At 39.7% G+C, this 17,769-nt stretch overlaps 1 protein-coding gene across 8 annotated transcripts in view; it reads right to left on the minus strand.

Annotated features, from left to right (window-relative positions):
* MBD5 (methyl-CpG binding domain protein 5) overlaps positions 1 to 17,769 on the minus strand; it is a 221,071-nt gene that overhangs the window by 15,506 nt on the left and 187,796 nt on the right. For all 8 annotated transcript variants that reach the window (XM_039493824.1, XM_039493821.1, XM_039493823.1 and 5 more), the window contains 3 exons: positions 17,341 to 17,552; positions 14,072 to 15,280; positions 1,190 to 1,263 (listed from right to left, as the gene is read on the minus strand). In XM_039493824.1, coding sequence (XP_039349758.1) covers positions 1,190 to 1,263; positions 14,072 to 15,280; positions 17,341 to 17,552 — 1,495 coding nt within the window. The remainder of the gene's footprint in view (positions 1 to 1,189; positions 1,264 to 14,071; positions 15,281 to 17,340; positions 17,553 to 17,769) is intronic.

Consider the following 17,769-nt stretch of genomic DNA (forward strand, 5'->3'; position numbering starts at 1 on the left):
TGTCTAGTTCTTCTTCCCCTTAACTCAATTTACTTCTCCTCTTTTCTTCCATATTTTTCCCTCTTCTCATATTTTACATCTCTCAAAATCTCTCCCCTAGTTTTGTAAAATCTTAAATAAAGTCCAAAAAACAAAACAAAAAACCAAAAACCAGATAAAACCAACTTGTTCAAATATACATCATTTGTTATATTGTATAATAAAAGCTTTGCATATGGCAGCCAGTCTGCTTAAACTAAACATAGCTGGGATTAAGGAATTCTGAAAAGCTTGCCAGCAATGACAAACTATACTGAACTAATTTGAAGTAACCCTTTCCATACCAACATGGTCCTGTGTGTGTGTGTGTGGGGGGGGAATGCTTGTCACAAAGTCATATAGTATTTGTTCAGAATACTTCTGATTTACTAAAATGCAATGAATGATTTTAGTTGTAAATTTCAAATCTAAACTTGAAAATTCATATGGGTGTGCTGGTGTATCAGAAAATGCATACATACAACCCCCCAAATTACAAAGTTATAAAATTGCAAAATCCATAGCCTGCAAAAATCAGGAATTCAGAAACTAGGTGCTCTATTTCTGCAGATCTCCTAAGCTCCTCAGAACAGAAGCTAGGATCCTTTGTTCCTCCTAATAATTGTAAAGCATCTACTTCTTGTTTGGACTTCTGCAGGAGTCTAGCTTCAGCCCTGCAGAGCTGAGGTGCTCCCCAGGAATGGTGCATTAGTCAGTGCAGTCCAGAGTTCTGGATCATCAGATTCCAGAAAAACAGTATTGCGGTATATATCATTTCGTTCTCTCTTCCTCTTTCCTCCAGGACACACACAGAGACAGACATGCAGTAAAATGAAGAGGCAAATTATCTGGATATAAAACACACTAGAACAGTTAGAAGCTGCCACTGTGTTTTTATGCTACCATAGTCCACTCTTCCCCTTGTAAGAAAACTGAGCCTAAATTGTCACAGGTGCTGTCACAGGTTTCAGAAGCTTCCTCTTGTAGTATCAGAAAGATATGCATTCCATATATGCTGCAGGTTAATAACTAACAATCTAATCCTGAAATCCTGATATAGCCAAGATTCCTACTGATGTCAAGGATACTTCTGGGAGTGAAATGAGTGTCTTGGTAGACAAGAGGACCTCGTGATTTTAATTAATTTGTAAATGAATAAGCATCTGCTTACTTTCTGTTCCTCTTCCTGGCTCGGTTGTAGGCTTCCAGACCTTCTGTTAGTGTCTTCAACTTCTCGGGCTCCACCTGAGTAAAGGTATGAACATCAAACTACATTACCCAGACTGTCAATAATTAAAGGCTACTTTTACTTTACTGCTGGACATGCAGTTGTTTAGGCTATGGAGCCTAATTTTCACTGCATCCACAAAACATTTCTGTTCCCCACCAAAAGAAGAAAAGTAATATTTTTACAATTCCTCTGTATGCTCATACCAAAAGCAATAAAAATGCAAAAAGTAAAACCATGGCACAGTCCTAAAATATTAGAATTAGGGACTAAAATTAGAAAGTTACTTAAAAACATATAATCCTGTTTTTTTCATACCATAAACAATACAAAAACGTTGTCTTTGCCAGAGGATGTTTTGAAGGCCAAGACTATAATAGGGTTCAAAAAAGAACTAGATAAAATCATGGAGGATAGGTCCATCAATGGCTATTAGCCAGGATGGGCAGGGACGGTGTCCTTAGCCTCTGTTTGCCAGAAGGTGGGAATGGGCAACAGGGAACGCATCACTTGATGATTACCTGTTCTGTTCATTCCCTCTGGGACACCGGGCACTGGCCACTATCAGAAGACAGGATACAGGGCTAGATGGACCTTTGATCTGACCCAGTAGGGCCATTCTTATGTTTTTACTGTTGTCAAAGTCTCACAGATCCTAATTCTGACTGCACACACATTTAACTCCTATTGAAGTTAGCTGTGCTTCATAACAACCTTTTATGTACTGTTATTACAATATATTTTTAATATGTGCCATCAACCTTTTAAAAAAAATGGTTACCTACCTTTTGTAACTGTTGTTTTGAGAGATGTGTTGCTCATATCCATTCCATTCTAGGTGTGTGCATGCCCACGTGCACAGTTGTCGAAGATTTTTGCCTTTGCTGTATCTGTAGTGTTGGCTGTGGCACCCTATTGAGTGCCATGCTCATGTGTCGGTATATTAAGCACTGCCGGCCCTGCACCCTCTCAGTTCTTTCTTGCTGGCAATTCTGACAGAGGGGCAAGAGGGTGGATAATAGAATGGACATGAGCAACACATCTTGAAGAACAACAGTTACTAAAGATAGGTAACTGTTTTTTCTTCTTTGAGTGCTTGCTCATGTCGATTCCATTCTAGGTGACTCAAAAGCAGCATCCATGGAGGTGGGCTCAGAGTTTATGGTCATGCAGCTTGCAATACTGCTCTACCAAAGCCAGCATCATCTTGGGCCTGCTGGGTAAGTGTGTAATGCGATGTAAATGTGTGGAAAGATGACCAGGTGGCAGCCTAGCACATATCCTTGTGCTCTGGTTGACTGGCCGATTACAATAGCTGGAGGAAGCACCTGGCCTGGTCATAGCAGCAGCGGATACAGGCAATAATCCAAGACGAGATTCTCTGAGTTGACACTGGACAACCTTCCATCCTGTTGGCCACTGTGACTAACAACTGTGTCACCTTATGAAAAGGCTTAATCCTCTCAATGTGGAAGGCTAACACCCTTCTGATGTCCAGAGAATTCAACCTGCACTATGAGGTTTAGGGAAGAAGACAGGTAAGAATACGTCCTGGCTCATATGAAACAACCTTGGGTAGCAAGGCCAGGTGTGGTCGGAATAGGATGTTGTCCTTGTAAAACATCATGTAGGGCAGCTTTGAGGTAAGTGCCCTAATCTCGGAGACCCAGTGGGCAGATAGTATTGCAACCAAGAAAGCCACCTTCGAGGAGAGGTGGAGTAGGGAGCATGAAGCCAGAAGCTTGAAGGGGGGCCCCATGATCCACAACAGCACAAGATTCAGGTCCCATGGAGCAACAGGGTCCCTTACATGAGGGTAGAGGCGCTCTAGGCCCTTGAGGAACCTGGAAGTCATGTCCTGGCTAAAACTGACCTGCCCTCGAGTGAGGGATAGGAGGCCGAAATAGCAGCCAAGTGGACCTTAACAGATGAAAGGGGCAAACCTTGCATCTTAAAATGCAGGAGGTAATCCAGGATTAACTGCAGTGAGGCCTGCTCAGATTGAATACCTTCATCCGAAGTCCAGCATGTAGACCACTTCCATTTCCCCAGGTAGGTCGCTCTGGTAGAGGGTTTTCTGCTGCCCAGTAGGACCTGCTGGACACCGTCCAAACACTCCCGCTCATTCGCATTCAACCATGCAACAGTCAGGCTGTCAGGTTCAGATGCAGCAGTTTGCCATGGTTCTGAGATAACAGGTCTGGACAGAGCAGTAGTTGTAACAGGTCAGCCACCGAGAGGTCCAGCAGCGTGCCGGACCAGTGCTGGTGCTGCCAAGCTGGTGCTATGAGGATTACCTTTGCTCTGTCCTGCTTGATCTTCACAAGGATTCTGTAGATTAATGGCACTGGAGGGCAGGCATACATAAGGGATCCTGATGACAGGAGTAGAAAAGTGTCCGACAGGGAGTCTCTGTCAATACCTCGAATTTAACAGAAAGCGTGGCACTTCCTGTTCTGCCTGGACGCAAACAAGTCCACCCAGGGAGTCCCCCACCTCTGGAAGATTAGGCTGACAACCTCTGGATGGTGACCACTCATGGCGAGATGAGAAAGTCCTGTGAGGCAATCTGCCAAAGTGTTCCTGATCCTGGGGAGGTGTGCGGCCACAAAATGAATGGCATGCTGAACACAGAAGTTCCAGAGCCTAAGAGCTCCTTGGCCAAGGGCAGAGGACCGGGCACTGCCTTACTTGTTGATATAGAACACTGTGGCAGTATTGTCCATCCAGACTTGAACCACCCTGCCTTTTATATGAGGCAGGAAAGCTTGACAGGCCAAGCGGACCACTCTGAGCTCTCTGAAGTTTGTGTGTAAGGAGCAATCGTGACCCGAACAACATCCTTGCAAGCCAAGATCGCTTAGAGGGGCTCCCCACCCCAGATCTGAAGCACTGGAGACCAGGGTAACTGATGGGGATGGGGCTGCGAAGGGGACTCCCTCCAACACCGATGCGGGATCCAGCATATGCTTCTAGTATGTATGACCATGCTTTTTAGTCATACACACACACCATGCACACAGTCCCACCACTCAATGTTTATAGTTACCAGTCCAGAGTCTGGATTAATTTAGTGGCCAGCCAGATTGGTTGCAGATGGGAACCGGGCTCCGTCGGTCGTGATCAATGCTCCTGGAGTAGTGGCAAGGCAAACCCAAAGCCCCATGGCAAAGCACCTTGTTTTTATAGTTTTTGTTGTTGTTGAAGTTTATGGATTTTGCTATGTCAGTTTATGACCGGCTACTCTTGAATTGGTGTTATTTTTTTATGTTAACATTTCAAAACACCTTTGAGAGGGTCATTCTGTCCTGAATTTGATTTAATTGTCTTTAGGGGTGCCAGTCTCCACCTCAGGGTCGTCAATCTGCCCTTCCTCAATCACGGATGCACGTTGATGTTTTTTTGGCATTAATAAGTTTTGATAAGTGTTTTTACTTATTTTTTTTGGACCATTTGGTTAATAATGGCCTTTACACCTTATTTTTTTTAATGCATGTATTTTTTATTCACAGTCTTTTACAAAAATCTTTAAAAATGCAAACAGCAATATTTTATATCAAACAAAATAACATTTTGCTAAATTTTAATAACCAAAACAATTCACATTAAGGCCCAGGCCTTCAACATTCCCTTAATTTAACTTAACATAAATACAATACAAAATTCTGTCTCTTACTAACTAAACCTTAAAACAAAAAACTAAAAAATCCCAATTTCTAATGCCTATAAAAAACAAAATCCCATAGTCCCAAAGGGTCATTTCTTTCTGCTATTTAAAAAAAATGGCTAACAAAATAAAACCAAATCATACATTAATTCTCATAGTACAATTATAAAATCCTGCTCCTACACTTCCACTTTCTGAAATGTTCATTGAGGCAATGGAGGTCCAGGATGCATCTTAGGTCCCCTTTTGCTTTTGGGATTAGGAAATATCGGGAGTAGAATCCATTTCCCCGCCTATCCCGAGGGACCTCCTCTACCGCCCGCAGCCTTAGGAGGTTTTCCACCTCCTGAGCAATGAGTTGCTTGTCAGAAGGGTCCCTGAAGAGGGATGGAGAAGGGAGGTGTAAGGGAAGGGCAGTTGAGAACTGTAGGTTGTAGCCCAAGGATACTGTGTTGAGCACCCAACAGTCCGATGTCACTTGCAACCATGCCAACTGGAAGGGGTGCAGGCAGTTGAGGAAAGAATAGGATGGTGGATCCAGGTACTTGATTGGGGTGCCATCCTTAGTCTAGTTGTTTGGCGTCTTTATTTTTCAGTGTGCCACTCACCTGTCCCTCTCATTAACTGCGGACACAACTGGTAACCCTGCTGGGGGTGTGTGTAGAGATATTCGAACCCCTTTGTGGTGATGTAATACTTCTTTTCCGCCCTTTTGGATGTGGGTGGAATTGAAGCTGGGGTCTGTCAGAGCATTTTAGCAATCTTTAGGACCCCCGGGGTGGACAGGCAGCGTGATGCGTGCTGGGATGGAGGATGGTATGACATTAAACAGGTCGCCTGATTGCTCTGCCAACTCCTCAATTTCGAGGTTTAAGTTGGTAGCCACCTTTTTAAGAAGAGCCTGGTGCGCCTTAAAGTTGTCAGGGCGACTGCCAGCCTGGGAGGTCCACGCCACCACTTTGTCCGTCAATGAAGACAATGAGGGCATCGCAGGGGGATGAGCGGGTTCCCTTTTTGGGGATAGCCCCTTGGGCATTGGCGCCTGTTGTGCTGTCTCCATGATGGATTCTGCACCATGTTCTGAACCTGGTGCCAGCATGGCTGGCTTGCCCTTGGATTGCAGGGCCATAGCCACGTCCAGTGCCTGGCAAGGCATCTGCAATGCCAACAGGTCCACCAGGCTTTTGGCCACCTGGGCCGTCTCGGGCAATGAAGGTCCCCATCAGAGCCGGGATTCCCTATGGCTGCTGGGATTTGGAGGTGGATCCCTGGCTGGGCTAGGGGGTCCAACCATAGTGGTACTCCCCTCTAGCTCCAGGGTGGGCACGTGCCCTGAACTAGGTCCTTTGCCCAGAGCTCCCTTCCCCTCCATGGATGGTGCCAGGAAACCCTTCTTCTGTTGCTTCTTGGGCACTAGTGGGGGGAACGGTGCCAGAAGGATCGCAGTACTGGTGGGGTGCTCCGCAGTGATGCTGAAGTGCTGGGAGCAGAGTCCGGAGGGGGAGGGCTCCAATGCCGGGCGAAGCACGGCCTCTATCAGGAGGGCTTTCAGGCAGCTGTTCCTCTCCTTCTTGGTTCTGGGACGAAAGTTTTTTCAAATCCTGCACTTGTCCTTTACATGGGATTCCCCCAAGCATTTCAAATAGCTGCTGAGGGGGTCACTGATAGGCATTGGCCTGTTGCATGACGAACACGGCTTGAAGCCTGGGGAATGGGGCATGCCCCGCTCCAGGGTGACGTCTCAGCCGTGAGTAACTACTAAACCAACAACTAACACTTACTTAAATTGACTAAGTACCTAAGAACTATATACAAAGGGAATAACAACAGGCACTTAACGCTCTTGCAATGCAAGACAAGGTGCTCCAACCAACCGTCATGAGCAGTAAGAAGGACCTAAGAAGGCATAGGGCGGGCAGCCTAATATACTGATGTATGAGTGCGGCACTCAAGAGGGCTCTGCAGTCGAGCCTACAGATACCGCTAAGGCAAAACTCTCCGACGACTGTGCACATGGGAGCACGCATACCTAGAATGGAATTGACATGAGCAAGCACTCGAAGAAGAATTTTATATTACTTCATACTCTAATATATTTAAACTTAAATTTAAGTCCCTAAGGCCCCACTTCAGAAAAGTAGTTAAGCACATGTTCAAGTCTACCCCTATTTAACAAATCACTTAAACACGTGCTTAATTTTAAGCATGTGCTTAAGTCCCTTTAAAGTCAATGGAACTTAAGGGCTTTGCTGAATCAGGTGCTAAAAGAATAATAATGAAAAAAAAATATCTGCACTACTGCTTAAAGAAACCCCGCCAGGCCAAACACTAGCTTTGGTAGTGCACATACAACTCTCATTAAAATCAATTGAAATTATATATTCATACCCAACTACTGAATTTAAGCCACTGGATATAAAAATCGGTACCATTTCACAGGTACTAAAAATTATTGATACAAAATAATACTAATACAAATACTACCACTACTACTAATTTACTAGAGCTGCACATTTTCAAATTATATTAAAAGAGTGGGTATCAAACTTTTTTACTGGCAACCCCTTTCACATGGCAAGCCTCTGAGTGCAACCCCCCTAATAAATTAAACACACTGTTTAATATATTAAACACCATTATAAATGCTGGAAGCAAGTGGAGTTTGGGGTGGAGATTGACAGCTCATGACCCCACATATTATGACCTTGTGACCCCCTGAGGGGTCCCAACCCCCAGTTTGAGAACCCCTGTATTAAAACATTAACCATTTAAACTTCACTTTTGATTAGCAAAATAGCTTTGAGTTCAGTTTAATTTACAAAAGCACATTTAAAACATGATTTTTAAAAATCTAACATTCATTTTCTTATCTTTATTAATTATTTTATGTTTGTATTTCTTAATTTTTAATCTATGCCTCATTTAACAAGAGCTTTTTGTAAAGTTTGTTGAATTAATGATAAATATAAAGATTTTATGAATGCATAAAGCATAATAAATCATTAAATGGAAATTAAGTACTGATATGAATGACATGAAAGATCTTGAATAAATTTGTTCTGAAAATTCAAAATTTCTCTCCTAAAACAACTTAACTGAATCACTAAAATAATTTAAATGCACTATGAAGCTGATTTTCCAGAGTGCTAAGTTGAAGTTAATGACGCTGCAAGGTTCTCACCACCATAAAGCCAAGTGTGATATATATTTTAATCCAAGTACACCTCTGCCCCAATATAACATGGCCCGATATAACACGGTAAAGCAGCACTCCACGGGGGCGGGGCTGCACACTCCGGTGGATCAAGGCAAGTTTGATATAACACAGTTTCACCTATAACGTGGTAAGATTTTTTGGCTCCCGAGGACAGCGTTATATCAGGGTAGAGGTGTATAACATTTCTTAAGCTTATATATCTAAAAATGAAATCTGGGGATATAGCAGATGCAGAACTTGACAAGAAAGAGCCATTATGGTAAGGTCTGCACATGCGGATCTCATTTCCATGAAGCAAGACTAAATTGTACAATAGGCTAGACTTTGGACACTTCCAAATTATTAAATGAAAAAACCCTTAGGTGGCTTTTTCTTTTACTATAAGAATAATGTTCCATCAGGAAATTGCTCAAGAGAATTCCTTTCACAATCTAACTTTATAATAGTATACATTTCCATATAAACACACATAAATTACTTAATTTTAGTTTGAAACATCAAAAGAACTAACTCTCTGGAGCTGTGAGCAAAAATATTTCTAAGGATGCACTAATGCAAAAGTCATAAAACACTTACTAGTGAAAAAACAGCTCCAATAACACCAAAGGGGTTAACATTTAAGTACTATATTTATAATGCTTAAAATGTTTAATAATTGGAAACAATGTTACTGAATATGAAGTTAACTGGAGATCAAATTAACCATTTCAATCTTAATTAATTTTATAAGACATTTGAAGAATTGCTATCTAAAAAAATCTGGCATTTTTCATATTTAACAGAATTACCGGGTAAAACTGTATTTTGTCTGAACCTTCATCTCCTAAAACTTTACTAAATTATAGAGGAAAGAATGGATGCTGATATAGTATCTGTACCGAGGATATACGAAATAGTTAGGTATACACAATCTTCTGAGAACAGTACACCTTATGTCTCCCAGTATAAATGTACACTACTTTAATGGTAAGCTATTTTATTATTAAGCACTATTATTCAGTTTAGTGATTTACCTGAACATGTATTGAATAGTAATAGATCTTGTACTAAACAGTTAATTGGAATAAACTCCTTAGTGAGGGAGTTTCTTCCTGGTAAATATGTATAATGTGAAATCTATTAGCGTTTACTTTTCAGAAGAACAGTTAATATCAACATATGGTTAACGTAACGTGGTATTAAAGAAAAAGTTATGTTTAGTGAGGAAATAAAGTTATTAGTGTCAGACACCTTTACCTTGAAATAACCATTTACATTAGTAAACAATATGTACAAACTTTTCAGAAGTACTGAGAAATCACATCTACTGACTTCAGTTGGAGCTGGGAGAGCTCAGCCCCTCTAAAAATCAAGCATTGTACACATCTGTGGGAAAATATTTATGACAGCATAACAGCAGGTCAAACAGTTTTGTACAAAGCTTTTACGATGCTCAGTAAACTGAATTTCCTAGAAAGTTCCAATAAATAGCATTTAAAAACCTCTGCTCTTTGAGACTGCAAACATTTCACTGTCAGATAGTTATTAGCTAAGAACTTTGAAGTAATCTGAAGGAGAATAAGTTACAGTAGTATTTAAGCAATAAGGCATTTAAGACAGGTTGATTGTTATCGTGGTATGTTGGCATAGACTATTACACAGTAATTCAAATTTTGAAACACTTTGTTGGATTCTATTTTTTTATGCCAGATGACATTAAATCTGGCCCACTCCAATTAACTCTTTGGTTGATTACATCCTGCCTTAGTCAAACTCAGGTCAAAAACACGAATCTAGAGCCTAGAGAGACAAGGTGGGTGAGGTAATGTCTTTTATTGGACCAACTTCTGTTGGTGAGAGGGACAAGCTTTTGAGCTTGTCTAGAGCCTAAGCAGCTGAGAGTCCTAACACAGTAAACCAGCTCCATCCTGTAGTAATGTCAATATCTGAAATTCAGTTCTGGATTTCTTCAAATCACTACCATAAGGCTAGCTATTGTTTACACCCTGTCTCTTTGGTGGAAAGTGGGTGATTTTCTACATTCATACAGGTTTTAGATCCTACAAGCTGTTTTGTTTTTACCATCCTGTTCTGAAAACCATCCTTCCTGTTTAGGTCTGGAAGAACTCACTTTGACATTCTTCATCACTGTCCTTTACCTATTTAGTGAAAACCACACCCTCCTGTCACTGGCTGTGCATGCAGCTTACACCATGCTCCTGGCCTTATTAGGTTTGACAGAGAAAGTCAGAATTGAGAATCAAACTCTGCCCTGCACCAGTACAGGAACTGTATTAGCAGTGGCTCACTGGGATGGTACTGTAATTCTTTTTTTAAAAAGACCAAATTCAATATTCCACACCCACCCCACCTCCCCAAGCTCTAGAAGGATCCTTCCACTATGCAAATCATCATATGATAGAATAATGGTGTGTGAGCCCGGCCACCACAATAGAAAGAACAATGAATTTCCTGTGTATGAGAACTACCTATTCTGGCAGTTGTGTCAGTAACCTCATATTGCAAAGCAGCTTCTTGCTGCCTTAGTGATAAGATATTACTCATCAGGCATAAAGAAAAGTTCTAAATTGTATATTCAAGCCTATTTAGACCGTCAGTGCAACATGAGACAGCCAGCAGCAGGATCTTTTCAGGTGGATTTCTCAGTAAAGTTTTTTCTCTTTTCTCACTTTCATCCTTATTCTGCTGACATCTTCTTTTGCTTTCCACTTCCCTTGTTTTTCTCAGACACTAATAACCTAATCTACATGATCATTCCTTGTTTCTCCATCTAGATGGTTTTGCTGCTCCCACTGAACTTTCTTCAGTTTGCTCCTTAATTTTCCAATTGCCCAAAACAAAACAACAGAAAACTTTGGTTAACACTCCTTCTTTCCTGATAGAGGAACACCATCCAAAAGCTTCCAGTTGCTATTTGAACAGAAACAGACGAAAAAATGCCACTCCATATGTATTCCCTTAAAAGTAGTAAAATGCTGTGATAAATGGAAGTTAAGTCAAACAGGCATTTTCTACATAATACACAACAGAACTCATTGCAACATAGCAAAACTATTGCCATAGCGTGAAAAAAATAACATACCATAGGTACAAATGCGTATAAAGATAATTTACAAGTTCCTCATACAATGAATTTTCAAAACTACTAATAGGGAACCATATTAAGAGTTCCATAATTCCAGGATTTCTTGATACATATCATTCCTGAAGATCTTTTGCACTGCAAAATGAATTGACTTTGCTGGCTTCACACTAAATTTCCAAAACATGTGGCTGTACAGCAGCTTATAGGAGTGGTTGGTCAAATGCACAAAAGAACGAGAAATGCAATTATGAACATCAGAGTTCCTCTCTATTTTCACCCAGAAATGGGAATATGTAAGTCATTTTTCTATTTAAGTCTTCTCTTCTGTCTTTCACATTCCTCTACTCTCCAGTATTCAATCTCAATCCTTATCCTATCCTTGTAACTGCCATTTACACCATCCTTCCAACTGGGGAGGCTAAATACATAACATCCTCCTGAAAGATGGCGGGCCTTCTAATCCAAAGCTCCTTTAGTCAGCCACAGTGCTTGTTGACGAACAGTGGGACAGACTCTCTCTTACCAGGGATATGAGCTGCCTTGACAACATTCTGGAAGCAGCAAAATTTTGAACTACATAGAAACAGTTTAGAAGGTATCAGCAACAGATGCAATTTTCATTAATTTTGTTTGGGATTCTACATACAATTAATATAATAATGTGCAATAAAGTAAAAAAAACAACAACTAACAAAATGGAAGTACTAAGGCCTGCATAAAAACAAATAGATAAGAAATTAACTTTTGATATTGTTCAGCTAATTGATGCAGTACTCTTAAGGAATGCAACTGATGATATATAGATCTTCTCTGTTATAAAGGGCACAAAGAGCAACTTCTTAAAAATGTACTGAAACAATCTTACAAAAAGGAACACAATTACTGTTGTGAAGTTATCAAATAAATAAATATTGGACATCGATGTATTTTGAAAAATGTGTTCTTTAGTACTATAATGTTCATAAAGGTACTGAGTGGCACTACAGCAGAACTCTGATGGAGAGTACCATAGTCTCCTCTCCCTCACTTCACACTTATTTTTTTCCTTTTCTTTTGAAGTATGTGGTCAACAATATTTGAAAAATTAGGCTTACATTTTCAAAATGGGCTAGTGATTTTGGGATCTAACTTTGTAGCTCAGTAAATTCTTATTTATTGAATTACAATTGTTAAAACAAGTTCATTTATTTGAAGTATATAATCTCTTTCTGAAGATCAGTGTGTCTCTCTTCAAAACCTATGTGGGGAGCAGAGAACAATGAACAAGCCATCTGAAGAATGAGAAGCTTTGGCTAAAACCACGCTAGCCAAATCATCCCAGACAATTTATAACAGTTTCATAACACGACTATAACAATTTGAGGGGAAAAATCCAGGTACAATCTGGTTAGAGAAATCCTACTAGCAGTAGGATCAACTGTGCTTAAATATGATAGCTTCTATCATGGTTTCAACTGAAGTAAATGAGTTGGGGGCATGAAAATCGATAATAGTTTTCTATTAATTTCTTAATTTCAGAAATTAAAAATTCTTTACCTAGATTTTGATTTGTTAATTTAAAAATACTAGCAGTATTATTTCCTGAATGAATGTTTAGTAAAATATTTTTTATTATATAATGAGTGTGTGTGTGTATGAGAGACAGTGTGGAGGCCTAACAGATGGGTCAATATTATGATCACTGTGGCCTCAATTAGTTTCCCTGAGCGATGGTATAAGGAGGAATTAGCTAATCAGACATGGGGTTGGTGGGTGAGTTAAAGAACTAACTAGCCCACCAGCACAATAGCTTGATAAAAGAAGTGAAGGGTCAGAGGAGGGAGGACAAGGTTAGCTGAGCCCAGACTGAAGGAGTTCCCAAGGAAGGGAGAGCCCTTTCCCTCCCAGGGCCCTCATGAATGGAGGCTGAAGGCAACAGGGTCATAGGTAACAGAATTGCTGTACTGCATGTACAAGTGCTGGTGTAGAGGACTTGAATGAATTATACAGAGTGGACACTAAAAGAAGGGAGTCTGAGTGGTTTCTGCGGTATCTCAGGATAGGGAGGGACATACAGTATGAAATAGTTTTGTATTTATGAGGACTGCAGAAAAACAAAAAAGTTTTGCAAACAGTAGAAAATAAGGATTGAAATAGTTTCCTTACTAAAACAGAATACACTGTTAAGTCATTGGTAATGATAAGAATTCCCTGCCAACAGTATACCTTGTGCTAGGTGACATTAAACTCCAGCACAAAGGAGCAAACTAAAACCACTATCACTAGAAAAGGATCTTTCATGTTCTGCTGTCCAGGCCAAATATTTTTAATAGTTTTTCTGCTGCATACCAGAAGTATCAGTTGGGCAAGTCAGAGATAGGGTGAAACTGCTTTAACTTATTTCAAAATCCTTATTTTGGTTAGATCAGCTCTACACTTTGCAATTTCTGCCATTTCTAGATACCCACTCATGCTTTGCACATCAAGTCAGTAACCTTAGGCACAGCCAGAAGTTCAGAAGGCTCTAAATCATAAGTTAAACAATAGTGCATTAAAGCACAATATTTGTTGTATAATAAAAGTCTTATGTGAACAAGTGACTTAGCAGGACATAATTCAGGCCAGAATACTGCCTAATATGTTTCCTTATGCGATTTGTATAAGTTTCTCATTGTGCAACTACAACAATATTTTTGGTGAAATAAATAGTTTCATAAAAGCTATCCTCATGAACCAGGGATCAAAAGCCCATTAGTTCCACAATTAATTAAAATAAGAACAGAATCCAAAAATAAATATTAGACCAAGATAATTCTTTGACTAGATATACATATATATATATACATACACAAAATATATATGAGTGTGTATATATACCTTCCCCTCCTCAGTGTTTTGTTGACATGAATTGTGAACTTCTTCTTCTCTTACTAATTTTCCAGGCCATGAAGTCAGTCCTTTTATTTGGCCCCAGACCAAGTCGCCAACATTAAACGTCCTCGGCCTGTAATGTATCAACTCATTTGAAGAAGGGGAATCTGGATTCCTTAGGTCATCTTCACTGCTGATGCTTTTAGCATCTGAAGGGCTAGGCACGCACCCATTAATGCTTTTGGCATTAAAGTCTCCATTATAATGGATATAGTCTTTAACTAGAGAACTTTCCAAACTATTTGAGGAACTTGGAGATTGCTCCTCCATGACTAGGTCTTGTTTAGAAGTGTTCAGCAACTCTCCAAACCCTCTACTTTGTTGAAGCCTATTTCCATTTATGTGTGCACATGTTTCCACAGTGTTCTCCAGTCTCTCTTTAAAACTCATCATAGTTCTTTTGTAATTGTTATACCTGAAATTCTCCTCCAACATTTTATCACTTTGACAGTTTCTCTGTGGTAACAGTATCTGATGCTGCTCACCCTGTAACAATGGCAGTGTGGAGATGTTATTGGGCCTTTCATGGCAAGGACTGCTGTGGACATGGGTTGAATGGTCTAAAAACTCCTCACACTTCCACCTATTTATCTCTCCTCCAGGATTTTGCTCCTCTTCCCACTGTTTTCTGGGTGTGTTGCAACCTGCTGACTTGTAATATTCAAATCCATCCCCTTCACTTGAATTTTTATCATGTTCTGAATTCTTCAGTATTCGTGTCCCCCTAGTGTTTCTTATCCTACCGTCGTGATCAGAAACACCAATGTTTCTTCCATGGATTACTGCACTGACAGCACTAGAAAGATTTAATGGGTCACCAATTGAGGCTGTGAAGGCACTCATGGCACTCAGAGCTGGAATGGGACTCATTTGTGTTGTACTGCTAACTGCAGTGGTGATTACTACTTGCATTCCTTTGCTTGCAGCATCTACGACTGCTTTGTAGATAGCATCGACTGAAGAATCACCCTGAGCAGCTACACTGAGGCCATCCTTTGCCTGTTGTCCTACAGTTGGTTCAGTCCTTTGCTGCAAATCACAAGATGTATCTTGAAAAGGAGGAAGGGTAGTGTTGGAACTCTCAGGAACTGATGTTATACCCATTTGAGTGATCATTCTTTTGTTTAAAAGAGCAGCATCTTCCTGCATTCTCACCTTAAAAATAGGAAGGAAAAATTATAGAAATTTATGTTTTCATTGAATGCTATATTTCAGAAGACACATTCATTCAATTCAGTAACTGTGATGGTTACATATCAATGACACATTTTGTCATCGTTGTACATAAGCAGAGGGCTACTTAAATCGTGGAGAAATCACACGTTTTTCACTGATTGGAATAATCAGACAATTTCGCAAATGTGTTCATACAGTATATTCCATGCCACCTTCCCTACAGCTGCTGCTGGCAGTGGCACTGCCTTCAGAGTTGAGTGCCTGGCCAGCAGCCTCTGCTCTCCTGCCGCCCAGCTCTGAAGGCAACACAGAAGTAAGGGTGGCAATATCACAACCCCCCACAATAGCCAGATTTCATGGTCTGAGACATGTTTTTCATGGCCATGAATTTGGTAGGGCTCTATGCATAAGTGACAAAGATTGTCACTCAATGAAGAGAATCAGAAAATGAAAAGGCAACTCAAAACATAAAATAATATGCATATGAACACAACACTAGCTTTCACACTTTGTTCAAAAAGACAAAGCTTTGTAATAACAGGTGGTATTTGAGATGATAAAACTTTCAAATCCCTCCTTTTGTAGCCACATTTCCACCCACCTTTCTGAATGCTCTCCTTTTCTGAATGAAGTCCAAGATCCTCATTCTTACATTCAAAGTCCTAAACAACTTAATCCATGCTCATATCACTGTACCCAAATCTATTTCCTCCTATTCCTCCCTCAGTCTCTACTTTCCTCCCCAGTTTCACTCTTAAAAGTGCTCTTTTTGTCTCTACCCACACTCTGCTTTGTATTTTTTTGGATACAACCCATAGGCTTGAAATTGCCTCCTATTTGTCATGTGAAAGTGACCTTGCCTTTCCCTTCTTATACACTTCTTTTGGGAAGTCTAACTACTTCTATCCCACATCAACCATGTCACCAACCCTTTGCACTGTAGCTATTATCATGCATTGTCTATTATAAACTAAATTACATTTTGAGGAACCTTGCATATTATGTTAGTATTTGTCATGTACATGTCATGAGAGTGAAATAAAGATAATAAGCAATATTAATACTTGTGAAAGTCTGAATAGAAAAGATGCTTTAACTAGTGAAGCCAAATATTTGTGACTACTGCTTTAAATACTTACCATTACTAAACACTTACATAATTCAGGACACAAAGAGAAAATATGAAGATACAGCTAATGTAACTCACATAATTAAAAAATGTGAAGGGGTTAATAGGCAGTTAGATTACTGCGATTTTGCAAACACAGGGAAATTTCTAGTTGTCTAGACTGACAAAATGATATGTTGTCTTTTTTCTTCTTAAAGAATAAAAGCTTTTCTGGCACTATCACCTACATTTCTGCTGCCTTCACGTTCTCAGTTCTGCAGCACTATAATAATGTTAAGTATACACTGTAACTCTATTTTTGTTCTCTATCTCAGTTGATACTTTCACTGTCATTCTGTTACTTGAACATCTGAATTTACATTATCAGCAGAATTGTCTGTTTGGATGGAAATGTGAAAGGGAGATATCATTTTTTTCAAAAAAATTATTATATGTCTGTCCTAAACAGTATGGTCCTGATCCAACATCCCCTAAATCAATGGTACTTGCCATTTACTTTAATGGGCATTATTAGAAAAAGTCAGTTACTCACAATCACCTCCTATTTCCTATTAACTGACAACTATGTTAACTTTTTACCATTCAGTCTCAACAATTTATTCTCAACCAGGAGTTTATGATCACACTTTAAAAGCGAATTAACAACTCCTGAAAGTTAATAACAGCTGTCAATAGATGCACATCATAAGTAGTTCCAATAAAATAAAAATGACACTAAACTTATAAAGATATACAATTTCAGTAACATGTGTTTCTGATTTGCAAATACAAAATACATACTAAAAAAGGGCAACCAACTGCAATAAAATAGATTGTTTTAAACATTCAATGAAAAAGCAGAATATGGATACCAATTCTACTATTAGAAATGTTTAAATTCACTCAATATTGATTTCACTATGCTTTCTACCTGAAAATTTTGAAACAGACAAGCCATGGGGTTTGAGTTGTTAGCTGATCCAGGAATTGTGGGTTGCCCTTGAAACCCCTGGAGATTCTGGTACCCCTGGAGAAGCTGATGTTGCTGCTGAGTTGAAGGAAACATCTGATTGTTGTTTAACAGTGACTGGAGATGAGTCAGTTGATGGTTATTCAAAGTAGTGTTTATTGACGACATGTCACCTGCAATTCCAAACATATGGAAAAGTAAGTCAGCATAGTTTTCAAGAGTCCGTGAGTTTCCTTGAGTCACATTTTAACTGAATGGTAAACAAATACTGACACTCTCTGTACAACAAAACTTTTCCCATGACATCTTCTGTACCACGATCTCAAGGAACATGTCTCCTACTGTTTATTCCTTCATTTCTTCAGCATTCTTTCTTTCAGGTTACATCTA

This window comes from Mauremys reevesii, linkage group 11, assembly GCF_016161935.1.
Source record: "Mauremys reevesii isolate NIE-2019 linkage group 11, ASM1616193v1, whole genome shotgun sequence".
Lineage (NCBI taxonomy): Eukaryota > Metazoa > Chordata > Testudines > Geoemydidae > Mauremys > Mauremys reevesii.